We start from the raw sequence: 27,696 nt of genomic DNA, 5'->3' as shown, positions 1-27,696 counted from the left end.
CAGTAACAAATCGAACTGCTTTATGTTGCATTTTCTCAAGTCTGTCTATATGCGTTGCACTGTAAGGATCCCAGCTTGCACAACCATTTTCGAGGACTTAGCGGACATGTGTGAAGTATAACTGCTGCCGGGGATTATTAGGCAGGTGACTGAAATTGCGGCGCAGAAATTCCAGAATGGACGCGGCTTTATTTACATGATTATCTTGTCTTTTCCATTGCAAATCTGAGCTAAGAAATACGCCTAAATATTTTATTTCCGAGGCGGTGGTCAGTGGGGTCTTGTTTACTGTGTATTCATGTGGCTGAATATTTCTTTTTGTAGTAAACCGGACATGTAGGTACTTTTTTGTATTAAGGGACATTTTCCACTTCGTACATCATGCTGCTATATTGTCCAAGTCACTCTGTATTGCATCAACGTCATTGATATTTCTTATAACTCATACAAAAGACAGTCATCAGCAAACAAGCAAAATGATGAACATATGCCAGACGTTGTAACATTAATATGTAATGAAAACAAAAGTGGACCTAAAACAACCTTGCGGTTCGTCAGAAGTTACTGAGACGTACCTAGAAGAAACGCGATTCACAACTACGCATTGCCTTCGCAGTAGCAAGTATTCGCCTATCTATTTCAAACCATTTCGTCCAGGTTATAGCTGCACAGTTCTGAAACAAGAAGAGCGTGCGGAACTGTACCGAATTCCTTGTTAAAATCCAGAAATGTACAATCAGTTATGAGTTGTTTCTCAATTGCCAAGGCTATATCATGATCGAACTCAACCAGCTGGGTTACGCAAGAAAAGCCGCTATGGAAACCGTGCGGACAGGGATTAAGTAGGCTATGTTTCTTTAAATGTGTCATTATGCAACTATAATGAACGTCCTCCATAACTTTACATGTAATGCTGGTCAGTGAAACAGGTCTATGGTTAGCAACAGAACTTATTGGAGCATTTTTGCGCATGGGCACTACACGTGCTAACTTCCAATCCTTCTGAAGCGATGTCTCATTCAGAGATTTTTGAAATAGCCGTGAATAATACGCTGCCAGAGTGCCTGAACAGTTCTTAATTATTGCTGCAGAAATGTAACCTATTCCACGGGCTTTAGATATATCAACGTTGCTTATCAATTTCTGACACCTGACACTGAAAATGTGTCTGCAGACATAGCATCAATTTCGCCTGAGGGATATCAAAACAACAAGAATGGGGTGAAGTGAGTATGCAGAAAAGCTAGTTGCTAAATAGTTCTGCTTTTTCATGGCCTTCGTGCACTATCTCGGCAGTATTATTTAGTGCTGCATTAGAGCTATTTTCCTCACCATTACGACGAACGCATTTCCAATATTCTTTCAAATATAATAGAAGTTTATGACTGAGATTATCAAAGTATTGCTTTTTGGCCAGGTTGACCTGAAGTTTAATATCTTGTTTCAACAAAGCGACAAACTTTTTAAGACAAAGCAAAAGAAATTATCTTCACAGTCTTTTTAACATTGAAGTTATGAAACGTAGTGACGTTGCTTGGCGAAGACTTAATATGGTTCTTGGTCGCGACGGCCGAAATTCAAAGAACCTAGAAGGCTTGGCGTTAAATGGGACTCCAAAATCAGGATCATCACTGGTTAACGCATTCAACCAATTCTTCGCCACCCTGGTGACGGATTCCCATAATTCACGGAGCTTAAAAAACATTTAGTATTCCTCCCGTGACAGCGCAGTTTTAAAACCAATTAACTCTGAAGAAATTTTCGACACGTTTCTCACCTTCAACAACAGCAAATCATACGACTCGGATGACTTACAGATGCGCCCCGTAAAACACGTCATAGACATTATTGGTCCCATCCTTGAGCATGTGTTTAACCTCTCCTTTGCACATGGCATATTTCCTAAAGTTATGCAGACAGCAAAAGTGAGTGTTCTTTTCAAAGGCGGCGATAAACATACCAATTACAGACCGATTTCTATTCCAGTTTTTTCAAAGGGATTAGAAAAGTTAATTAACAACAGGACGACTGAATTTTGTGAAAAGCTTAACATACTAGCTAAATCTCAGTTCGTATTTAGAGAGGGACTTTCAACTGAATGAGCACTTCTAACGCAAAAAGAACTCATTTTGTATGCAATAGAAAGCAAATTACTAACTCTAGGCGTATTTATTTATTTTTCGATGGCCTTCGACCGCATAAATCATACTACATTACTAGAGAAACTTGCAATCTACGGATTTCGAGGGGTATTCCTAAGTTTAGTGAAAACTTATCTGCAGTATCGCCAACAGAGAGTGCACATTAATTCTCACATATCTGAAACTAGGCAAATTAACAGCGGGGTGCCTCAAGGGAGTATCCTCGGCCCATTGCTGTTTAATATTTATATTAATGATATAACATATATTGATGATTCAGCTACATTTGTTATTTACGCCGATGATACTACCATATTTTTTACTTCACCTACACCGGTGGGCTTATTCGACCGGACAAACCTTACAGTGTCAAAATTGTACAAATGGAGCTCTGTAAACTCATTAACAATCAACACTACTAAAACTAAAGCCATTCTCTTCAGGGCAAAAGATCAGGACGTGTCCGTTACTGACAATCTAATGATCGGAACATCAGTTATTGACATCGTCCATTCCTACAAAAGTCTTGGGGTCATATTCGAGGAACATTTGTCTTAGAATTCACATGTCGACATGGTGGCTAACAAAATTGCCAATGTAGTTGTAGTAATAACCAAATTACGTTCGTTTTTACCGACCAGAATAAAAATAGTTATTTATAACTCACTCATTCTTTCGCACATTAGCTATTGTCATCTGATTTGGGGGACTACCACTGCTTGTAACATGAACAAGCTGTTGCTACTGAGAAAAAGGCAGTGCGCATCATTTCCGGCTCCTCATATGACGCTCATACAGAACCCCTCTTTTATGATCTGAAAATCCGTCCAGTCCGTTTTCTGTATAAGGACACAGTACTAAAGCGATACTTTAAAACAAGAAACCAAGGAAACAATATCATTGCAACATTATCGAACCTGATGAGAAATGATAATGTTTATGGAACACGTCACCATGAAATATGGCACATTCGATCAGTGCGCACCAACTACGGCACTCAGTCATTACGCCGTCCCTAATAAATATTCGTAATCTATGAAAAAATCTGTAAGCTAAAAGAAAACGTAAAAGAAAGACTACGTCTTTACCTACAGTTTTTACAACTTTCATTAACGTGACACTTTCTACTGTTTTTTCTAATGTTCTACTGTTGGCTTTGTTATCCTGTATCCACCTGTGCTTCCTTGCTGTCGTCCTTTGTTTTACTCAGCCATTATCCTTGTATCTACCTTGTATCATTACCCAGAATGTTTTACTAGTATATTGTGAATTGTTGGTGCACAGATATTAATAACAGACTTGTTCATTTAGTTTTCAGTCGTGACTCTTTATGTTCTGAATTATAAATTTTCAACTGACGTTGCCAACTATCATTTATACATGTCTGTACGAACATGAATTGTTAAGGGGCACAGACCCTGTGAAGCTGTCTTCGTCAGCTTTTTGTCTGTGCTCCAGACCTCTGTAAAGATGTCGAATAAAAATGAATGAAGGAATGAAAATATTCAGTCGAGTGCAGTGTGTTGGTGAATTGTTAGCTGTTATCTTTCTGTACAGGCGACATTGCTGGTGGACCAGGGACCGTATCTCCGCAGTGAATTACGGCTTATCGCGCATGCGTTTTTACGATAATACGTGGGACGGCACGAAAACATCACGCCGTTGCAGCAGCTTTATCTTAATGGTTTATGGTTTGGTTTATGGGGGTTTAACGTCCCAAAGCGACTCGGGCTATGAGAGACGCCGTAGTGAAGGGCTCCTGAAATTTCGACCACCTGTGGTTCTTTAACGTGCACTGACATCGCACAGTACATGGGCCTCTAGAATTTCGCCTCCATCGAAATTCGACCTCCGCGGCCGGGATCGAGCCCGCGTCTTTTGGGCCAGAAGCCGTGCGCCGTAACCACTCTGCCACCGCAGCGGCTGCTTTATCTTGAGTTCGTACTATAATTGACTAGCTTTGACTTCCTCAGCCAAAGTGTCGAATGTTGTAAAATACGAATCAAGTGCCAAAACTCATCGCACCATAATCGCCCTTGTTATAAACGTACACTTTCCTTTCAGGCTTTTTCACTACACGTGTGATGCACAATACGTCGTCCAAAACTATGCTGTGATCACTCAGGCCTGCATGGTAACACAGAAAAAAGAAACTGCAGCAATTTATGCTGCGCTTATTTTGTAATAATAGCAACATTGTCATGGGTTCAACGTGTCGAAGAGACAGGGAGGTTATGAGGAACGGTCTCCAGATTAACATAGGCCAGCTCGGGTTCTTCAGTGTGCGCTGACCTCGCAGAGTACACGCGCGTTTTTGGATTTCGCCTCAATAGAAACGGGGAGGGGTCGAACCCGCGACCTCCTGATCAGCAGCCGAGCGCTTCAGTCACTGAGCCATCATGCGGGTCATATTTTGTAGCCCGCTGTATGAGAGAACGAGGGCCTCCAAAAGTGAATGTCGGACTACATGGTTGGGTCGTTGCACCTACGCACTGTTGCAACGCTAAATGCGCTCTATGCCAAAGCTGCTTGTTTTACGGGGCAGCCAATGCTGCAGACGACTCGGATTTGTATTAATGCGGGTCAAATCAGAAAAGTATATCATCCAAACTTATTATTGTGAAATTAAGACTGTCGTATGTTACCTCTGCGTCAAATTCTAGCGCGAATAAGCGAGCGGTTTAACCGAGACGCATTTTACAGTGCGCGTTTAGCGGTGGAACAGTCTATATCTTTGACATATTTGTGGTACATGAGTTTAGAGCAATGCTAACAATTTGAAACTATCTGCAAACATGTTGATTTAATAAACATAAAATTACGCATCAATCTGGGGTAAAATGCTCTTGCCGAAAGCACATAAGAGAACTGCCAGTTAGGTCACTTTACTAGACCACAGTTTTGTTGTCGCTCCCGGCCTAGCGCAGACAGCTTTAGGTGGCTGAATCTACGTCTCATCCTTTCCTCTCATTAAAATTCCTTTCTCTCTCTACGTAACAGCACATCTCGTTTTGTCTGAAAAAAAAGTATTCCGTGTTAAAAAGGGGGGGGGGGGCTGAACCGAGTTCCGTGTCTGCTAAGAATGGTTTCTTTTGAATTTATTTATTTTATTTATTCAAATACCCGGAAAGCCCTCCAGGGAGGGTATCTTTCCAGTTCAGGTTCAGTTTCAAGATGCCGGTAAAATATGGGTTCGGTTCGGTTCCGGACAAACATCCGGGCTTTGTTCCGGTTTCGGGTTCAGATTCGGTTCCGGTTCGATACCCTGTTTGATGTTGCTTTTCAAGATAGCTTTGTCCAAGAATGTTTTCCCTACAAGTTGGTAGATTGGAGGTTTCTCAGTTAACCTCATCACTGCCGCATCCGAGTCGCTGCTGAAGATGTGCCGCAAGAAGAACCCGAAGAGTGGGCAGAGCACCAGAGCCGCTGCTGAGGATGTACCGCAAGAAGAACCCGAAGAGTGAGCAGAGCATCAGAGTCGCTGCTGAAGATGTACCGCAAGAAGAACCCGAAGAGTGGGCAGACCACCAGAGCCGCTGCTGAAGATGTACCGCAAGAAGAACCCGAAGAGTGGGCAGAGCACCAGAGTCGCTGCTGAAGATGTACCGCAAGAAGAACCCGAAGAGTGGGCAGACCACCAGAGCCGCTGCTGAAGATGTACCGCAAGAAGAACCCAAAGAGTGGGCAGAGCACCAGAGTCGCTGCTGAAGATGTACCGCAAGAAGAACCCGAAGAGTGGGCAGAACACCAGAGTCGCTGCTGAAGATGTACCGCAAGAAGAACCCGAAGAGTGGGCAGAGCACCAGAGTCGCTGCTGAAGATGTACCGCAAGAAGAACCCGAAGAGTGGGCAGACCACCGAAGATGTACCGCAAGAAGAACCCGAAGAGTGGGCAGAGCACCACAGTCGCTGCTGAAGATGTACCGCAAGAAGAACCCGAAGAGTGGGCAGACCAGCAGAGCCGCTGCTGAAGATGTACCGCAAGAAGAACCCGAAGAGTGGGCAGAGCACCGGAGTCGCTGCTGAAGATGTACCGCTAGAAGAACCCGAAGAGTGGGCAGAACACCAGAGTCGCTGCTGAAGATGTACCGCAAGAAGAACCCGAAGAGTGGGCAGAGCACCAGAGTCGCTGCTGAAGATGTACCGCAAGAAGAACCCGAAGAGTGGGCAGAGCACCAGAGTCGCTGCTGAAGATGTACCGCAAGAAGAACCCGAAGAGTGGGCAGAGCACCAGAGTCGCTGCTGAAGATGTACCGCAAGAAGAACCCGAAGAGTGGGCAGAGCACCAGAGCCGCTGCTGAAGATGTACCGCGAGAAGGACCCGAAGAGTGGGCAGAGCACCAGAGTCGCTGCTGAAGATGTACCGCAAGGACAACCCGAAGAGTGGGCAGACCACCAGAGCCGCTGCTGGAGATGTACCGCAAGAACCCGAAGAGTGGGCAGAGCACCAGAGTCGCTGCTGAAGATGTACCGCAAGAAGAACCCGAAGAGTGGGCAGAACACCAGAGTCGCTGCTGAAGATGTACCGCAAGAAGAACCCGAAGAGTGGGCAGAGCACCAGAGTCGCTGCTGAAGATGTACCGCAAGAAGAACCCGAAGAGTGGGCAGACCACCAGAGCCGCTGCTGAGGATGTACCGCAAGAACCCGAAGAGTGGGCAGAGCACCAGAGTCGCTGCTGAAGATGTACCGCAAGAAGAACCCGAAGAGTGGGCAGACCAGCAGAGCCGCTGCTGAAGATGTACCGCAAGAAGAACCCGAAGAGTGGGCAGAGCACCGGAGTCGCTGCTGAAGATGTACCGCTAGAAGAACCCGAAGAGTGGGCAGAACACCAGAGTCGCTGCTGAAGATGTACCACAAGAAGAACCCGAAGAGTGGGCTGAGCACCAGAGCCGCTGCTGAAGATGTACCGCAAGAAGGACCCGAAGAGTGGGCAGAGCACCAGAGTCGCTGCTGAAGATGTACCGCAAGGACAACCCGAAGGGTGGGCAGAACACCAGATCGCTGCTGAAGATCTACCGCAAGAATAACCCGAAGAGTGGGCAGAGCACCAGAGTCGCTGCTAAAGATGTACCGCAAGGACAACCCGAAGAGTGGGCAGAACACCAGAGTCGCTGCTGAAGATGTACCGCAAGAAGAACCCGAAGAGCGGAAAGAGCACCAAACACCCTCCGAAAAGGGCTTCGCCTCACGTTCACAGAGGATCGAGGGCTGGAATGGTGATCCAGCGCGCTTGAAAAAATCTTCCTGTGAGATTAACCACCAGAACAAGTCGGTTCAGTGTGCGGGAGGTGTCGCTACAGGATTCCCCTTGTAAAATTTCACAATTCATGGCTAGGTGGCTTGAACCACCGCCCGATTTAGAGGGTTCAGCCTTATCCATCCATCCAACCATGGGTGCGGCCGTTTCTGTCAGCCAGACGGGGAGGAGCGTAAATGGGCGCCAGGACCAAGATTTACTCTAAGGTTCTGTTGCACAATGCAAGGACGTCGAGGGAGGATGTGGGTCGGACTTGAGTGAATCATCGGCCGCGGGAAGAAAAAAGTCTACGGGGAGGCCTCCAACAGAATCGCGACGGGCATTGTCTCACGCATCGGTTTTGCTGTTGGACAAAGAACCCCTTCGCTGCTCTTCTTATTATTTTTCATTATCTCGAGAATGGAGCCTCGTCGTGTATAGTCTTGGTGGCTGACACATGCATAAAGGAGGCGCGCGTCTTTTTCCCATTTGGCGCCATTTGCTAGTGCGCTCCTCTTCTATCCTTTTGTGCGCACGGTTTCACGATGAATCAGTACCAGCTGGCCCAACATTCCACGTTGTTGACCTTTTCTGCTCCTCTGTGCGCCCGCCTCGAGAACGGTGCGTACGGCCGCACTTTCGTCTATGCTTTTCTTTGCGCGCTTTCCTTTCGACGAAGAGAGCAAAAAACACGACCGTTCGTCGTTTGTGACGCCAGAAGTGTCGACATTTGCAACGAACAACGGCAGTCCGGCGACCTTTGTCGTCGCCGACCTCAAAGCAGCTGCCGTCGGTCAGCCCACAGCTGGGGCTTTAGTAGCGGCATAGGCCGCAGCACAGCATGCTGTCGTCGGACGTAAGTAACCCTGGCTTCTCCTGCCTCTGAACTCGCCTTGCGCTTGCGGGGCCACGTCCTCAAATAGGCTTACGTCGTGCTTAAGGCAGCTCAGCCCGAAGACGCGGGATGAAACCCCGGTCCCGGCGTTTAGACGCAGGCATGCGGACACGACCCGCCGCGATAGCTCAGTGCCTGGCCCTCTGCTACTGAGCTGGAGTTCCCGGGTTCGAACCCCGCGTTTCGATGGAGGCGAAACAAAGGCGCCCGTGTGATGTGCGATCTCATGAGCGTTGAAGATCCCCAGGTGGTCGAAATTATGCCGGAGACCTCCAATACGGCACCTCTTTCTTCCTTTCTTCTCTCAGTCCCTCCTTTGTCCCTTCCTTACGGCGCGGTGGTGGCTCCCACCGAGATATGCGAGACAATTACTTCGCCCTTTTCTTTCCTAAAAAACCAATTTGCCAGGAACCAAAAGGAGGAGGAAAAACATTTATTCAGAGCATAAAAACTGGGTGGGTTCAGGAGTGCAAACTGCTGGGCTAGTTGGTTCATATTGCATAGAAAAGGAACCAGCGAAAATAGACGCAAGACAAGAACAAAGGAGGCACACACCACAACGCTGGCGTTGTGGTGTGTGCACACACCAGCGTTGTGGTGTGTGCCTCCTTTGTTCTTGTCTTGCGTCTATTTTCGCTGGTTCCTTTCCTTGCAATGGGTGGGTTCAGTACGAGAACCCATTGGTCGCCATCACAATCCGGCCCCTCTCAACCAGCGATTTCTGGTCGAGGGGGCTGCGGCTATGAAGGGTTGTCTCCGAGCGCTCATAAGTCGGATCGGGATTGCTGTCCAAGTCTGCGTTTTCTTGACATTCCCAAACCGTTTGAAAGAGTGTGCCAACTGCTCCACAGAAGAGGCAGGACGAATCGTAGGTGTCTGGGTACCATTTACTCATTAGGTAAGGATTGGGCAGAGTATTAGTTTGTAGTCGCCTGATTATGTGGTCTTCATATGTACTTAGGGTTTTGTGAGGAAGAGGATATTTCCTTCTTGTGATCTTATAGCACTCCGTAATTTCTGCGTAGCTTAGTAAGAGTGAGGGGTTGTCAACTGTGTCAGAGAGAGGCTGCGTGCCAGATGCTCGGAGGAGGAGAGCTCGAGCAGCTGTGTTGGCCGCCTCATTGCCCGTTGTTGAGAGGTGCCCTGGCGTCCAGAAGATCTGGATCTTGGAAGGATTAGACCTTTCCAAAATTTTCCAACACGGAGCGCCAACGCGGCCTCTGAGGTAATTGCGTACCGCTGCTTGTGAGTCGGACTTAACCGTTGCCTCGCTGTTCTTTGATATCGCTAGTGCGATAGCTGCTTCTTCAGCCGATGTGGTATCCACCGCTTGGATAAGGCTGCTTGCATAGATATCGCCCCGGGGTGAAACTGCGTCAATTGCCGCCACTCTGTTAACGGGTCCAGCCGCATCGACGTAGATCGTGTCCTTGTTTTCATCCCAGCGCTTAGAGAGGTGTCCAGCTCTGGCTAGTCTCCGTCCTTTGTTGTATTCCTCATCCATGCGTTTTGGTATGGGATGAGTCGTGATGTGTGATCTCATCTGCATGGGCATGTCGATCTTGTCAGCGACTTCCCGGGGTGGGCTGATTCTCTGCTTCTGTAATATTTTCCTGCCAGGCTTAGATGTTGAGAGCCTGGCAGTTTGATTTACACGGTGGGCCTCTATTAGTTCGTCGATGGTGTTATGGATCCCCCGCTCTAATAAGCGCTTAGTGGATGTGCATAAAGGGATTCCCAGCGCCGTCTTAACTGCCTTTCGAATAATAACATCTAGTTGGTCTTTCTCCTTTTTGCTAAGCCGTAAGTACGGGGTGGCGTATGTTAGTTTAGAGAGAATGAAAGCCTGAACTAATCTTAGGGCCTCCTTATCTCTTAGCCCATTTCTTTTCTTGATTACCCGGCGTAGCATTCTAGACTTGTTCGGAATAGGCTTGGAGCTGTGTGATTGTAGTAGTGTTAGTGTTGCCGCTGGGCATGATGGCTCCCAGGATCTTGATCTCTTTCTTGATCGGAATGCTCATACCGTGGACCGTAATCGCGACAGAGGGAGTGGACGGCAAAAGGCCCGTGTTCTGCTTCTTGCCACGGTCGATCAGGAGTAACTGATTTCTCGGAGAGCACGTTAACCCATGCCTCGCCGCATGCTGGCACACGACATTCGCTGCTTCCTGAAGCCGGTTTTGAATTTCCCCTTCATTACCGCTGCAACACCAGATTGTAATGTCGTCGGCGTATATAGCGTGCTCAATGCCTTTGATGCGGTCTAGCTTCTCTGGTAGCCCACGCATGGCCAGGTTGAAGAGAAGCGGAGACAAGACCGCTCCCTGCGGGGTGCCCTTAGAACCTAGACTGAACGGAGAGGAGGTCCGATCACCAATACTTATTGACGCTTTTCTATTGGAGAGAAAGTTGCTCATGTAATTATATGTGCTGTCACCACAGTTGAGCAAGACTTTCATTTGAGCTAGTTGGTTGTAGCTTGACATGGTTTACGCAAAAAGCGTACGCCTGTCCTGGCGCCTGTTGGCGCCTGTCCTATCTTGAGTGTGCTTGTCTTCATCTTTTAGCGCCTGTAGCTTTTTGCGTAAACCATGTCAAACCACAGTTGATGCTGTTAAGCTCATCCAGTATTCCCTGGTGGTTGACATTGTCAAATGCCCCTTTTAAATCGAGCGCAAGGATGGCCTTGACCTGACATCTGCCGGGGTTGTCCAGAATATCCTCTCTGATACGGAGGAGAATTTCCTGTGTAGACAGCTTTTCTTTAAACCCGTACAGCGTGTCAGGGAGGATATCAGTCTTCCTCTGGAGTTGTTTCAGTCGGGCGTTCACGATCCTCTCGAACAGTTTACCTAGACACGACGTCAGGGAGATCGGTCGTAAATGATCAATATCGCATGGCTTTTTGGGCTTGCGAATAAATCGCACTAAAGCTAATTTCCAGGAGTCGGGGATCTGGCCCTTGTTCCAGCACTGCGTGTTGAAGTATTTCACTAATTTTCTTAAGGAGATGTCATCCATATTAAAGAGCATCTTGGTGTTTATCTGGTTCGGTCCAGGAGCGGTGTTCTTACGCATGACGTCAAGCTCCGCCCTCAGTTCCTCAACCGTTACGTCTTGGTCCATCTCTTCATTGGGTGCACCGGTGTACGCAGGGAGAGGGTACGAGGATCCAGATCGAGGAATTTCCGTGCAAGTTCTGCAATGAGGGCTTCGTTGTCCCCTTCATAGCTTTGCAAGGCGTTACAGAGCGTGTCTGTTTCCTCTTTCCGGTTTGAGTTCGGCTCGATAAGTGATCTGAGGAGTCCCCATGCTTTAACCGTGCCCATTCTACCGTTGAGCTCATCACACAGCTTGAGCCAGTTTTGGTTAGCGAGGTTATGTGCGTAGTCATCCGCTTCTTTGGTGAGTTCTGCAATCCTGGTCTTCAGCTTGCGATTTAACTTTTGCCTTTTCCACCTCCTTGTGAGAGATCTCCTGGCTTCCCACAGATGTAACAGGTGCGGGTCAACAGCCGGAGTTTCCTCCGTGGTGTTCGTTGTCGTAGAGTGCCTGGCGACGGTTTTCATCTGCAGCGCTGTCCATGCCTCAATATCTGTGATATCCGTCCGGGAGACGTGCGATTTCCCCTCTCCGCTTGTCCCAGTTCACAATCTTAGCCTTGCCAAATGTTTTCCGACTTTTAACTCCCTGAACAGTGCAGGATACGATGAAGTGATCACTGCCCAGGGACTCGCCAGTGTTAGACCAGGTGGCCTGCAGGCAGTTTTTCATAAGCGTGAGATCTGGACAGGTGTCCCTGCTGACGCTATTACCCGCTCTGGTGGGTTGCAGGGGTCCATTAAGATTGTGAGCCCTTCTCTGTTAGCGATCTCAAGGATCCTCCTACCTTTCGGGCTGTTAAAGTGATATCCCCATGCTTGATGGGGCGCATTGAAATCACCGGTTATGACGAGGGTGTCCTTACCTGCCCTCTTGATAAAATTATTAAATAGCGTGGAAGAAAGAAGAAGACGAAGACCTAGTGGGTGGATACGTGTCTGCTTCTAGGTCTGTGTTTTCGCTTTTCGCTGTCTTCTCGTGTGTGGCGTGGGTCGGACAGTGCCCTCCGTGCGACCGAATGCTGACGACGCCCCTACGGAGAAATTCCCGGCACGGCGGGCGCATTCTCAAGTGAGAAAACCCAACCGGAACCCTCAGGGGCAAGCTAGGCTTAGCTCGGCGCTGCCGAGCGAGGCCGCGCTACGCGTCTGCATGGATTCTGCGTTGTCGACGACGGCTACGCGGATGCCCGCTGTGTTGCCACCTGACGCAGCCTCCACGTCCACGCAATCGTCAGCGCCTCTAGGCCTCCAGCCTGCGCCGTCTTCCGATGCTACGACTTTGGCCTGTGACATGGACTGCTCTACCGCCTCCGTGCCCGTGGCTCTCCCTCAAGAAACTGTGCCCGTCGCGCCAGTTCAGTATTCCCACCAAGGGCCGTCACCAGCGTCTGAGCCTCCTCCACAGTTGCCTCCCGTGAGTCAAGGCTCTCTTCCGCCTGCTGCGAACTCGTTCCGCGTTACCATCAAGCCTACATTGCGCTTTGATATGACTGCCATCCCTGCCCGGAATGTTCAAGCCACAATTGACCATGCCCTTGGCTCTTCGAACTACTGCGGGTTTGTCGTCCATCGCCCATCGAACACCATCACGGTAAACTTGTCATCCTTGATGGACGCCCAGAAACTTTGCGCAGTTACGCGGATCCCCCTGGATTACAGCAAGCATGTCCCGGTGCAAATATATTTTGCATCTGGTCCTGACACACTCCGCTGCATGGTTTATCATGTCGACAGCACGAGCCCTCCCGAGGAGGTGCGCGCAAATATTCGCTGCTCAACTCATGTTGTACTGCAAGCACGGCCTATGGGTCGCCGGGGCTCATACCTGCTCATCCTGCAAGGCCCGTTGACTCTCCCGAAGTACCTTACCTACTACGGTGCGATCGTCAAACCACAGCCCTTCCGACCTCGTCGTATTTTTTGCTATCACTGCCACAAAGAAGGACATATGCAAAATACCTGCCCTAATCCAGCAGCTGTGGCCGACATGAATGAACCAACAGCTCATTGTGCCCTGTGCAAATCGCCGGACCATGACATTCGCTCCCCCGCTTGTCCAAAGAAGAAGCAAGCGAAGAAGTTTCACAAGTCGCCTGCAAAACTGGATGTTCCTACAAGTAATCGCTTTGCAGCTCTCGCATGTGATGACAACGACTTCCCTGAACTTCCTTTATCTGAGCCTGCTGCTCTCCATATGTCTCCTCGCCAGCGTGCATATGCACAAGCGGCTCACCTTCCCGGATCAAATGGTACGCCCAAACGTCCAGTGCATCCATCACATGTGGATACTACAGATGAAGACACAGCTTTAGACAATGCAATCGCGGAGGCTCGCCGCCGACTAGACGAACTCACCCAGCGCCGGGAACAGCGTCGTTCTCAATCCTCTCGAAGAATTCTCATAACTCGGGAGCAATCATCAGAGGAATCACCTAGGGTAAGCACTGGCCCACAATCAGGTGCCGACCACCTGTTAGCCGTGACTACCCCGACAGTGGACAAGATATTAGCGCTGATGAAGCAGGTGACATCCCTCATCGTGGAAGCTCTTCGGCCTCGTCATGGATAGCGCATCATCATCGGTGGTGGTGCAGTGGAACTGTCGCGGTTTCGCTAATAAGGCCTCTGAAGTGAACATCCGCCTTCGCGACGGAAAGCTGAGGGCATGGGCGTTCCTACTGCAAGAGCATAATGCACTCCCACGCCTTTCAGGTTTCTGCGCATACCATTCACCATCTATCCCTGATCGCCGTTGCACCGCCTCCTCCCTCAGACCAGGTAAATCTGCAATTTATATTCACAGTTCAGTTCCGCACACACCGCTCGACCTTTCACGGTGGTGCAACACACGTCAAGAGGTTGTCGCCCTTCTCGTAAAACCTGCACGCACACCCCTTATTCTAGTTTCTTTTTATAGTCGTCCTGGCTCCGCATCTCCCAATCTGGGATGGGTTCGTTTTCTACGTTCTACCAACTCGGGTATCCCTATTCTAGTTGGCGGTGACTTCAACGGCGCACACACTGCGTGGGGTTACCCATCGGATTCCTCAAGGGGTTCACACATCCAAGGGAGCTTTTCAGATCATTCCTTTCAACTTTTAAACCACCCGAATACTTCTACCCGCCCACGAGGTGGCCCGTATTCACCTGATTTGACTTGGTGGTTAGGCCCCGGTAACCCTCGTTGGGCTGTTGATTCTGATACTTGGGGTAGCGATCACAACCCTATTTTTATCTCCCTCACGCCTACGCGTCTACGGAAAATACGCCGCACTGTACGAATAACATCATGGGATTCTGTACGCGCAGACAATCATTTATCTACATTCAACCCCTCTTCAGCATTGTCTACTCTATCTGATGTTCTCGCTACTCACACTATTACCACTACTGTAAATGAAGATGACCCAAACCCGGACATACATCTCTTGAATCTGTGGGCTCTTCGTCGCCAGGCGGATCTTTACGCTACTCGTCACCCCGATGACCCTTCGGCTCTTCCTACTCTTCACCGCGCTACCGCACGGGTGCGGCGCTATGCAAAGCGGCTAGGCAGGCAACGCTGGGCTGCATGGTGTGCCCGCCTGTCCTCTACGCAGGGCAATCGACATTTTTGGAGAGTGTTTCACGCCATGGAGCGCCCTTCTCAGGTTGCAGATTACACAGAGAGCATTCGCCTCGCGCTAAATGTGGATGAGGACACATTTGCACAACAAGCGGCCCGTCAATTTTTTCCAAACCATGACTGCACCGCTACGTCTCCACCTGACTTATCGGTAACAGAGCCCCCCGATGGGATTACTTCTGACCTCACCATGGCAGAGCTGCTGGCCTCCATTGACCGTTTAAAAACTACTACTACTCCCGGGCACGACGGCATACCTAACTCCTTATTCCGTAACTTGGAAGGGAGGGCTTTGGAAACCCTACTTGATACTTTTAACGAAGTGTGGCTTTCTGGCGTCATGCCGGGAGACTGGAAGCATTCTATTGTGGTTCCAATCCCCAAGTCAGGTCAGCCTCCAGTATCTCTCTCGGCCCTTCGTCCAATTTCCCTTACCCCTACCATCTGCAAGCTTTATGAAAACATTCTAGCCGCACGCTTATCATGGTGGCTGGAATCCCATGATTGTTACCCAGATTCCCAAATTGGTTTCCGCCCACATATTGGAACAGAGGACGGCCTTGCTACTTTGGCTGCTGACGTGCTTGACCACTCTCCACAGAGTCACCTTGTACGAACCGTAATCGCTACAGACATAACAAAGGCATATGATAACATCCTTCACTCTGCCATTCTTGCCTCCCTTCAAACTCTTGGTCTCCCTCACCGGTTCCTCCTCTCCATTCACGCCTTTTTAGCAAATCGAACCTTCAGCGTGCGTGTCCACGGAAAGCCCTTTGGTAATTTCACTTCCAATATAGGAGTGCCGCAGGGCTCCGTTCTCGCCCCCACATTATTTAATGTGGCTTTAATTCCTCTGGTTCGAGCCCTAGAGACCATCCCTTCTATCCGCGTGCTTGCATATGCCGATGATATCACCTTGTGGTGCTGTCATCCAGATGTGTCTATTCATCAGTCGGTCCTTCAACACGCGCTGGATGTATTGACATCTCGCCTCCCACCTTTGGGTCTAACACTCTCTCCTACTAAATCATGTTTCATTCGAATTGGAAATAAAGCCGCCTTACGGAAAGCTCCCCCTTTAAATTTTACGGTACATAATTCTCTGATTCCTCAGGTAGAAACTGTTCGTATTCTTGGTCTTCTCCTCCATACATCTGGGACTGGCACCCCGTGGCTGACAGCCACCCGTAAATCGGCTCACGCTACTCTAGGTCTGATTCGTCGCATAGCTATGCGCTCTGGTGGCGCACGTGCTCATACGGCCCGCCAGCTTGTGCGCTCTATCTTTCAGCCACGGATAGTATATCAGGCTCAATTTCAACGTCTCACCCGCAGACAGTGGGACTCCCTTGAAGCTATCAATCGTGAGGCTATGCGCGTCATAACATATCTGCCTCGTTTAACACCCATACCTGTGCTACAGGAGTTCGCCCAACTTAATACACTCAGTGAGATCATCGACCAACGGGTGGCAAATAGAGCTCGAAAACAGTCTCTCAAACTTCATCGTTTAAAGACACTTCCACCGTGGTCCTATTGCCAGCTCACTGACAATCGCCCCACTGTTTCCCCGTCGGTATCAGCAGCGTATCTGCCTGAAGGGTGCATATTATACACGGATGCATCTCATTCTGCAGAGAGGGGAGTTACTGCTGTGTATAGTCCATCTCATCCGCATCTCAACTCTCGCGCGACGTATACTGCGGATACGTGCACTCCCCTGGCATTGGAACTTCAAGCCATTTACAATGCCATTGCTTCCCTTCCGCTCGTTCCAACAGCGCTTGTTCCTGTGTATTCTTCGTCTAGTCCCCGTTTGTTCGCGCTGTTTTTTTGCATTATGTATCACCAACTCGCCCGCTTATCTATCCTGTTGAATTTCATTTCTAGTACTACGGGCTCTGTTACGTACCCTAACCCTCTCCCTGTTGACCCGGCTGTCTTGGCCTCGTTGGTTGCTGTGTGTGTGTGCAAAGCTCGTGTATCCTCCTGGCATGCAAGGAAAGGTTGGTGTCCACCAGAACTTCAAGTGATTTGCGGGTTCCTGCAACCGTCCAAAGGACATGCTCGCCGCGTATGTAAAATCCTGTCTTCGGAATGGAGGCACCAAGGCCGGTTTTTCAAGGACCGCCTGAGAGTTGCCTGTGAGCACAGCGGAAGTCTACATCACCATCCTCGTATGTACCGTGAATGGTGCAAAACCGTTGACGAGTGCACTGAGTTCTTGTGGAGCAGGGTTCGACCGAATCTCCCGTCAAGAAAAGGGACGTCGTAGAAACCAGGAAAAGTGATTGTACTTGGTGATACGCCACTACCAAAACCGCATGAAGCCCTTCTTCAGATGGGCCCAAAATTCTGTGTTGAGCCACACCTGCGAGGGGAAGAAAAGGTGACCATGGCGCGATCGATTTCTCGCCTGGCACCGGATGAGTCTCGACCCAGGTGCGTAGAGGAATGTACAGCGGTTTTAGCCAGGACCTCCACGGCGGTCAAGCATGGAAAGGGATTCGGATCACTGATTAACTTCCTTGTCTCGAATAACTTGCGACTGGTAACTGCGGATAAAGAAGGGTGTTTTGTAGTCATACCTGAATCATTATTTTCGGATAAAGCATTAGTAGCCATCGAGAAGAACTTTCAGCCGGTCTCGGCGAAGTTACAGAAGGTAAAAAGCAGAGCGGTGCAACTGCTTGAACAATTGAATCTGGAGCGACTTAAAGGGAGTGTAGTTAAGGCAAAAAGCAGCTGTTTAAAGATTTTCTTCTCTGCTAAGACATATAAAACGGGATTACCATTTAGGGCCATAGTGACGGAAAAGAGCACCTGGCAACACGAAATTTCTGGATATTTGCAGAAACATTTGGCAGCTTTATCTATTAATGATCCTTTTAAGGTACCAAACTCTGAGTGTGTCGTCAAGTTTTTACAGGCGCATAACCCAGGTTCATGCTCGGCTTTCAGCATTGATGTGGTAGATTTATACTACTCCCTGCCGCACAAGGAAATGACGACTGCTGTTTCTGATTGCATCACTTCGGACAATGATGAAGAACAGTTTATAAGTGTTTGTGGTATTGCTGTATCTGGGTTCCTTGAGCTGTTGTCTTTTTATGTTAAATCTACCTTTGTTGAATGGGAAGGCACACTCTATACCCAGAAAGCGGGTGTTTGTATTGGGTCTAAAGTAGCGCCTGCGCTTAGTGATATTTTTCTGTGATTCGTGGATAGAGCTATCCAGAAAGATTTGTGTGGAATGCCGTACCGAATTTTCAGATACGTCGATGATTTTTTAATCCTCATTGAAAAAACGGACTATGCTAATCACATGTCTACAGTGTTAGAAGCATTTAAAGCTAATGCACGGGGTTTACAGTTCACCACTGAGGTACCGGTCGATAACCAGATACAATTTTTAGATTTATGTTTGACTGAGGGGAAGGGACACATGTGTTGGAATTACGCGCCACGTGCCAACAAACCGCTGCTGAACTATAAGTCACATCATTCTAAGGTAGTGAAATGTGGAATTGTTGTTTCATCCTTGTCATCTGCGTTGTCAAAATCTTGTCACCATGCTATGCAAGAAAGCTTTGATAATCAGGCTAAGAGACTAAAGGAAGCAGGATATCCAGCTGAGCTTATCACTTTGGGTTGCAATAAAATAATTAAAAAGCTTAAAGCGCCGACATTGCTGCCGTCTTCACAGAAAGAACAGAAACGGAAAAGGTTCGCAGTCCTTCCCTATGTACATCGCCTGTCTCATGGTCTTAAAAATGTGGCCCATAGGTATAAAGTAGATGTGGTTTTTTCGGCCCCGAATAAGCTCAGTAAAATTTGTTCAGCAGTAGAAAATAAGTCCCGCAACCCCAAGAAATCTGTAGCGTCCTGTGGTGTTAAGCACGCTAAAAGTTTTGTGCCGTGCTCCAAAGGGGTAGTTTATAAAATCCCCCTATCCTGTGGTCAGATATACATTGGGCAAACGGGACGTTGTATTAACACACGACTCGGAGAACATCTCAATTCATTAGAATCTAATCGCTCCACTAATCTAGTTGATCATTGCCGAGAGTGTCAATCATGTTTTCCGTCCTTGCATTTTACTGACATTTTGTACAAACACCCCGACCAGTTGACCAGGGAAATTATCGAGGCGTATAACATGACAAAGAAACCAAGATTATGTGTCAGCCAACCATCCCTGCTCCTGCGTGACTGTGAGGTTGCATATCTGGACATCACATAGTAACACATGCGTTCTGATTTTGTGTTTTTTTCGTTTTCTGTTTCCTTTTATAAGTGTGCTTCCTGTGATTAAACTTTAGTTGAGAGTCAGCGCTTGTTCCTGTGTATTCTTCGTCTAGTCCCCGTTTGTTCGCGCTGTTTTTTTGCATAACATTCAATGCAGTTCACATTTACACCGACTCCCGCGCCGCCCTTAAACAGCTGAAGGCTGTTCGACGAACCTTCCAGATTTCACAATCTATTCATGTGCTCTGCGCAAAGTATCCATGTCCTGTGCGCATACACTGGATTCGCGGCCATGCCCAGGATCCACATAACATTCAAGCGGATGCTATGACTCATCTTCATACATTAGACGATCCGCCACCTTCCCCTCTTCCCCCAGATCCGTTCCTGTCCCACGTTTCCGATTCCGAAGTTCTGCGCCAGCGAACACGCGCTCTAATTCCTCCGTGTTCGCACCCTCTCCCCCGTAGTCTTACTCGGCAGGAGGAGGTATCCGTGCGCCGGATTCGGGCAGGGGCGGCTCTGACACCATCTGTCCGTCATCGGTGGCGTGCCAAAGATCTGCCACTACCTGAAAGGTGCCCTCACTGTGGCGCTGCACCGGACATATGTGATGTGCGGCACTTGTTGTGGACGTGCCCAGCGACGGCTGCTATCAGAAAACGGCTCCTCAGGGAGGTGGGCCTGCGGTGGAACCGCGAAAGTGACTTCGTGAAGTGGACAATGGACAACCGTTTCATTAACAACCTCTGCGACTACCTCAGCGCAACGGTTCTTCACTCCTTCTTTTAACTTTCAATCCCGTGCATTCCTTCCCCCCTTTCCTTTTTCAACTTATGCCTCATGGCACACTTCTCGAATAAAAAAAAAATAGCGTGGCTATCTGACGACATGAGTCCCTGGGGCGACTGTACACGTTCAGTATGTGCAAACTGCGTTTTGCCCTGTGTTTGGGAAGAATTTCAATGTAAGCATGTTCGATATTTTCGGCTAGCGGTTCTTGCAGCGTTGCGGTAAACTCCTTGTGAACAAGTTTTCCTAGGTTATGCTCGTCTTGGAAAGTTTTGTACCCCTTCATGCTGATGACCGTATTTGCTTCTTGAAGTACTATTACAGCAGGTGGCTTCTCCGACGTGTCGATGAAAAATTGAAGGCTTGCTTTTTTCTTTTTAAATGCCCGACAATTCCATTGCCAAATTATTGTTTCCTGTCCCCTATGTGCCATGGTCCTTATTCATCCTCTTCTGGAAGTGGGTGCCTGTCGGCATATTTGGATTTCCTATTTCGGAAGTTGCACTCGTTGATTTTAGATTTGAATTCGTCTCGGACTGTGGCAATGGCGGAGTTTATGTATTTCCTAGTGTTGGCGGACTCGTTTGTGAACTCGTTTTTGACCATCTGAATAACTTGTAGGAACTTTTTATCCTGCTCCTTTCTGTCAGCCCTCAGCTCTGCAATGACGCGCTCATAAACTGTGAGTTTGGCCGGGCTTCGGGTGTTTTTTTGGGAGTTATTTGTGACTGCAGCCTGACCAATTTAAGTTCAGCTCGCAACGCCTCGTTCTGTTTTTTTAGCTGAATAATTTCTGCTTTCAGGTCATTAAACTCCTTAGATATCGTGTTTCCGGGGAGGGATGGAGGCAACCCAGCATAGCCCACCTTTACGATGTGTCTTGAGTCTTCTTGCTTCTCAGAAGACGGTCCGCGTTCTCGGGTGCGTGACGTCTCCTGTGCCGGTGGATCCGCCTTAGGTGCAAAGGAGACCGACCTGGTGGTCCCCTGCTCTTTATGATGTCTTGACTCTTCCGTTCCGGATCGGCCTGACGAGTTGCGACGTTGACTAGACTTAGATCTTGACCTGGACTTGGACGTAGAATTGGACGCCGCTCTTCTGGATTCCTTCTTCTCGAACTGCTCTTTTCGGCTGCTGCGTACAGCTACCGCGTAGCTCTTGCTGGTGCCACTGGTTGTCGGTTTCTCTTCCTGATCACCGAAATGTTGATGTTTCCTAGGCTTATTGATGGGATCCAGAAACTTTGCTTTGCATTCCCTTGAGTAGGTGTGGTGATTCCCCTGGCATGCTGCACAAGTTAGGGTGCAATCGTGAGCTTCCCCGGGATTCAGCTTGCCGCACGAGTCACAATTCGATTCAGCTGGGCTGGGGTAGACGTCCGGTCTATGTCCTTCCCTGCCGCACAAAACGCAAAACGGTCTAGCTTTCCTATAAAGAAAACATTTGCACTCGATCCACCCGTACGTAACAAAGAAAGGGACTTTGTATCCACTGAACAGTATCACCGCCGAGTTGGATCTGCCGAGCCTTCGGTGGGTTTCCGAGGAAAAGTCTTTCTCTAGGTCTCTGTCTGATGCGTTGGGGTCAATCTCGTGCACCACCCCTTTGCATGAGTCTTGCGGTGTTGTCACGTAGGCATCGAGGTGGTACTTTTTCCCGTCTAGGTTGATGTGATCGATCTTCGCAAGTACTGTGGCGTCTTCGACATGGGAAGTTGCCGCGATGATGATGTTTTGCTCTTCAGTAACTCTCATGTAAGATTTGGCGCGTAGCGTCTTGCCACGTAACGCGTTTTCGAACGCGGCGTTAAGTGCGTGTACACTCCCACCCCAGATTTTTTGAGGTCCAAACGGTCTTTCGGCTTGATAATCACTTTAAATTCATACTTGTCGAGGTCAGGCAGTCTCGGGGGCCTTTTGCGGCTCGTGGGATCCGCTGCTAGTGACTTCGGGTTATCTTCGTATGCCTTCGGAGCCGAGTGCCCTTGTGCACGCTGTCCTGCCCTGAGGTATATCGTCTTCCATCCAGGTTCTGGCTGTGAATTATCAAAGTTCGCCTCGCCTTGTTTGCTGCTGCTCGGAACACTTCCGAATCCTCCAGACTCGGGGTCGTAGCCATGTGGGTGTGGTCCACATCCATCGTCGAAGCCGTAGCGGAGTAGCTGCTCGCTGGTCAGGCCGGACGCGGCAACGGACGCCGGGCCCTGTACCGAAGTGCTTGCGAGGCTTAGCGATCCCACGTTTTGGCTTGGGCTTTAAAGTCCCGCATAATGCCAAGAAAGTCATTTCTTGGGATCAAAGCGTATCCTCGAGTAGTTCTCGAGGTTATCAGGAACCAAGAGATCTCGGCCTGCGTCTAAGCTGACCGCCCGGACCCTGAGGCCCTGCCGCCCGGCTTGGGCGCAGCCTATTCTGTTGGACAAAATAATGATTACTCGCTCTCTCTCTCTCTCTCTCTCCAGTTTTCATGCAGACACGCGTGTTCGAAATCAGGGCACTTAGAAGAACATCAGGTGTTTCGCTGCGCCGTCCGCTGATGATGAAATAACTTTATTTGCACCCGTCAAGGAATCAGAGGGCGAAAAAGACGAGTCTTGACCGCCGTCATCTTCCTCCCCTTTCAGCAGGCTGGGATCCCTTCGGATTCAGCGGTGTCCAGGGCCAGACGGATGACTTCTTTTTGTTCTTCTTCTTTCTGGCTGGCCATTAAAGCCTCCCAGGACTCTATATTCCTGTCTGGTTCGTTGTGGCTAGGGCATGTCCACACCATGTGGATCATGTCTGCTATTTCATTACACTGTTTACACCTGGGGTATTGGATCGCCGGATGCCATCTGCTTAGTGCGAGTGGGTTCGGAAAAACTCCCGCCTGTAACTTTCTCCATATGACCTCTTCCTTTTTGCTGAGGCCCTTGCATGCTCCAGGTAATGTCTGTCTTCCTAATCTGTAATGGTCCGCTGGTATTTTTCTTCCTTCACTCTCTCCTTCATCCCACGGCGCTTGTTCGGGGCGCCCACCTGCTGGGAGACGCCTTATATTACTCCAAAAAATTAAGGTTATTAAGGCTTAATACCTGGTTTAAAACCCAGCGGCCGCGTTTGGATAGAGGCGGAATGCAAGCAGTAGTTTTAGTAGCAAAGACGTTTAATTTAGTAAGCAACTATTAGGGCACAGGGGGTGGGTGATGGATATACAACTTGAGTGGTGGGGTCTTCCAATTATTCCATGATCCCGTTGGAGTCCGCCGCCACCTTGGCCCTCGGCACCACCATGAGCTGTGTGCTTGAGTCGTAGTCGGTCCGGGAGGCTCCACTGCTTTAGACTAGGGCTATTCATCATCTTTACAGCTTGAATACGCCCACCGTAGGGCAAGGGCCTCTCCCATATCTTTCCAATTAATCCTGTCCTGTTCCAGCTGCGGCTCCCCTAACCCCGGAAACTGCTCTTATTCGCGCACCTAACTTTGTGCCGTCCTCTGCTACGTTTGCCTTCTCTTGGAATCGTGCCCGTTACTTTAAAGGACCAACGGTTATCTTGCTTTCGCAATACATGCCCTGCCCAAGCCTATTTATTGTTGTTGATTTTGACGAGGAAGTCAATAACCGTGTTTGTTTTCTGAGCCAATCGCCCCCCCCCCCCCTTCCTGTGACTTAACGTTACATCTATAATTTTCATTTCCATAACTCGCTGCGTAGTCCTTAAGTTGAATTTTTTCGTTGGCCGCGTTCCAGAGACGCAATAATTAACGAAGGATGTGGAACAAAGTTTCAATTAAATTGGGAACTTTTTGCATGTGAAATAGTTTCACTTACGCGTACCTGAAGCACTTTTCCAGCTATCTTCTAATGATAAATGTTTGGAACAACGTTCCAGGTAGCCTGAGGCCAGATTCTATAAGCATCCATCTTCCATTTCGAATATATTTGGTCGTCTTGCATTGGTCACTTCTATTAGGTGACGTTGTCACATCTATAAAAACTTCATGGGAACCGACCTGAGTACTGGCTCATTGGCGAGCGGGGCGCACCACATCGTAGCGAATTTTGTTTGCCAGATAGCCAATCATTTGGTAGCTTCTTACTGATACTTGAAAGCCGCATCGAGGTCACCAAACAACAGTAATCAATGCCAGGGGACAAAATACAATCTTTGTCCGTAAAGTTTGGAGACTGATTTATTTTCTTCTCTAGAAAGGATTCCCCAAAACAATTGTTGGTGCGTATGTGTAGCGCCATCTTTTCGGACTAACCTGAGCTATTTATGTTAATTTCTGTGGCAGCCGGTAGATGGCACTACGTGTAGAAATATACGTTTTCACTAGTCGCCTGCGCATTCTACCGTGAGTGAATGGGTGGAGATGGACGTTCACCTCGAACAGCGTATAAACAGAAAATTCTGTGTGAAGCTTGGTAAGACAGCCACACAGACGTATGAGCTCCTTCGTGACGCTTACGGCAACGAGACATCATCGCGGGCGCGAGTTCTCGAGTGGTACAAGAGGCTCGTTGCGGGAAGAACGTCGGTGGAAGACGACACAAGGCAGGGACGCTCTTCAACCTCACGGAATGAAAATAACGTGGCTCGGATCATGGAAATCGTACAGCAAGACCGCACCATTACAGTCCGCATGCTTTCAGATGCTCTCGACTCTCAGATGCTCTTGATTAGTAAGACAACATGCCTCCAAATTTTGCGTGAGAACTTGGGGAAACGAAAGCTGAATGCCAGACTTGTGCCGCACTCCCTCACACAAGACCAGAAGGACGCGCGGGAATCAGTGAGCGCTGATTTGCTCTCCGAGGCAGAGAAGGATGCTGGATTTGACGACAGGGTCATTCCTGAAGACTAAACATGATGTTTTTAATACGATCTTCAAACGAAGAGGCAGACCCCCGAATGGCGGTCCACAAGCTCTCCTTCGGCGAGAAAGGTGCGGCGACAGAAGACCAAAACAAAGACGATGCTGATAGTTTTTTTCGATGCCAGAGGTGTCATACGCCACGAGCTCGTTCCACAAGGGCAGACGGTGAATCAGGAGTTTTATATATCCGCATGCTCCAACACATGTTTGATGCACTGCGACGCCGTCGCCCTGACTTATGGGCATCTGGACAATGGAGCTTTCTCCACCATAACGTAAGGCCGCACACTGCTCTTAGCGTGACAAAATTTCTTACCAAGCACAGCACTACTGTACTTCTCCTTGCGCCAAACTCGCCTGACCTCTCCCCATGCCATTTTTTCCAGTTTCTTTATGTGAAGGGTGCCCTAAAATATCGTTGGATGGGGAGCGTGGAGGTCATTCAAGACGCCACGACAAAGGAGCTGACAGCCCTGCCAAAAGAAGCGTATTCCAACTGTTTCCAAGACCTCAAGAAGCGGTGGAAGCTGTGTATAGACTTCAAGGGAGACTATTTCGAAGGGGTCTTGCACAAATGATTTCAATGTTAAACGCATTTTGTAATGGACTCAGTCTCGGCACTTTACGCACAAAGGTTGTATATCCGAAATTAAACATAGTTAATTACAGAATACCATGTCCTATGCCAGTTGCGGCTCCCCTTAACCCAGCAAACTTCTCAATTTCATTCGCCCACCTAACTTTCTGCTCCAGGAGCCGAACCCATTAAAAGTTATTTTATTTTCACTAATTTTTTTATATATTCGCAACGTCTATAACATTAGAGAAGCATAAAAGAAGAATTTCGCAGCATGAACAAGACGGGGATTAAGACATTGAACAGGCACGACAAGACTAGCTTAGTCCCAGTATTGTTTGTGGTGCGAAATTCTCCTGTTATGTATGAACACCAATTGGCCCAAACATCGATGCTTCATAGAGAAGGAGTGGGTGAAAAGAAAGGCTTAGTAAAAAAATCAAATAAAAATAATAATGTAGAACAGAAATAACGAGAAAATTCTAAGGGAAGATCAAAAGTGAACATAGAAAATAGGACTTTCAAACATAACTTTCCTCTTTCACATGGTGGCAAAAACGGAAATAGAAAAAAACAATGCATAAGGAGTTCCAGAAGCGGGCATATACGGGCTTGTTGGTACACTTTTGAAGAACTGGATAAAACACAGTAAGGCATGTTGCTGGGCTAGTTGGTTTAGCATTTTTTGAAGCTTGGAAAAAAATCCACCTTGGCGCAAGTAAATTCACATAGACAAAACAAAAGAAACAAGGAGACAACGGTCAGGCGCCAACTGTGTAAAACATGTGTAAAAACTAGGCCACGGCCTTTGGGGTTAAAAACACTTAAAATCCTGAACACATTAGCTTCAAAAGAATTGTCAAAACCAGTGGATAAAAGGATAAGAAAATCGTCAACATATCTAGAAATTTTAAAGACAGGTCCTGCTAAAAACATCTGTGCAAGTTCCCTGTCCGAAGCAGCTAAAAAAGTTTTACATACTATAGGGGCGACACAGGAACCAATACATATACCTTTCCTCTGTAAGTGGGGTTGCTGATTAAATCCAATAAAAAGGGACCTTAAGATATTGCTCCAATAAATTTATAAAATTTTCCGCAGACATGCCGGCAGCATCCCGGAAGGCCATTTCACCTGTACCTTCAACACACGACACATCAGCCAGTAGCTCAGCCTGCGGGACGGAATAAAACAAATCCTCTATGTCTACCGAAACAGCGCATCTAATTTCTGCATGTGTTTTAAAACAATGAACGACCTGCAGCGAGTTCTTTGCCCGAAATGAGTCGTCCATTTTAAGAAAGTTAAGCTTTCTTTGCAAGAAAGGGCTAACATTATGCTGCCAGGATCCATTTCCACTTACTATAGTCCGGAACGGTATGTCAGGCTTGTAGGTTTTAGCAGCAAAGAAAACTGAAAGAGAATTCCGTTTACTTTTCGCTATGTCATTGGCCAGCTTCGGCAGTTGCAGGTCCCTACAAAAGTTAATCACTGTAGTTTTAACTATCACAGCCGCCTTTTTAATGGCAATAAAATTCTTGTCTGCCGCTTGAAATGCTTTTTCATTGTAAAGGCCCTTTTTCGTAACCACAAACCTGTCATCTTAGTCTGACTGAAGGAGACACAGCTCATTCCTGTTAAAAAAGGACGTAACATGACTGAAATCACGTTCCAGTCTACTGGTCTCATCAGTCGTAACGCAGCTTTTGAGGCACTCCTCTCCTTCCAACAAACACCGTTCTTGGTTTTCTCGTTTTACTTTCGCAGCAATGTTCCTGCTTGTGGCGAGCACAACTGGCTGAATGCCGTACTTTGGTCCTCTCTCAAGCACACCTAAGAACCTGTCAGGGACATTTGGATTCTCTAACACCACCACACGGCTCGTCCTGTTATTAACTGAAATTGACTAGATGCGTGTACATTACATGTTCCATAATTTTCTACGGTGATGATGTGAGGAAAAGAGGCATGTGTGTTGGTCCTGTTTTGTGAATGGGGATTAAAGTGTAGGTGGACTAAATTATTTCGGAGCTACGGCTCAACTTTCTTCTTTCACTGCCTCCTTTATCCCTTCCTTACGGTGCCGTTCGGGTGTGCACTGAGATACATGAGACAGTGACTGCACCATTTCCTTTGCTTAAAAACCAGTTTTTCAACCAGTTTATTACTGTGCTAGTTTTCCAACAGCACGGCATGGCGCAAGAGCTAGA

The 27,696-nt window shown here is 48.1% G+C and overlaps 1 protein-coding gene across 10 annotated transcripts in view; it reads left to right on the top strand.

The window, feature by feature from the left end:
- Nucleotides 1-27,696, top strand: part of LOC144124442 (glycoprotein-N-acetylgalactosamine 3-beta-galactosyltransferase 1-like) — a 611,040-nt gene that overhangs the window by 362,350 nt on the left and 220,994 nt on the right. The window contains exon 1 of one of the 10 annotated variants that reach the window (XM_077657089.1): nt 7,796-8,234. The exons of 8 other annotated variants lie outside the window; for them this stretch is intronic. In XM_077657089.1, the coding sequence (XP_077513215.1) occupies nt 7,924-8,234 (311 nt within the window). In that variant the 5' untranslated portion in view covers nt 7,796-7,923. Of the gene's footprint in view, nt 1-7,795; nt 8,235-27,696 lie in introns of those variants that run through there. One more of the 10 variants, XM_077657096.1, reaches the window with a different exon arrangement.

Source organism: Amblyomma americanum, chromosome 3 (assembly GCF_052857255.1).
Source record: "Amblyomma americanum isolate KBUSLIRL-KWMA chromosome 3, ASM5285725v1, whole genome shotgun sequence".
Lineage (NCBI taxonomy): Eukaryota > Metazoa > Arthropoda > Arachnida > Ixodida > Ixodidae > Amblyomma > Amblyomma americanum.
The sequence above is the reverse complement of the archived record's forward strand: the minus strand, read 5'-3'. Positions and strand labels throughout refer to the sequence as shown.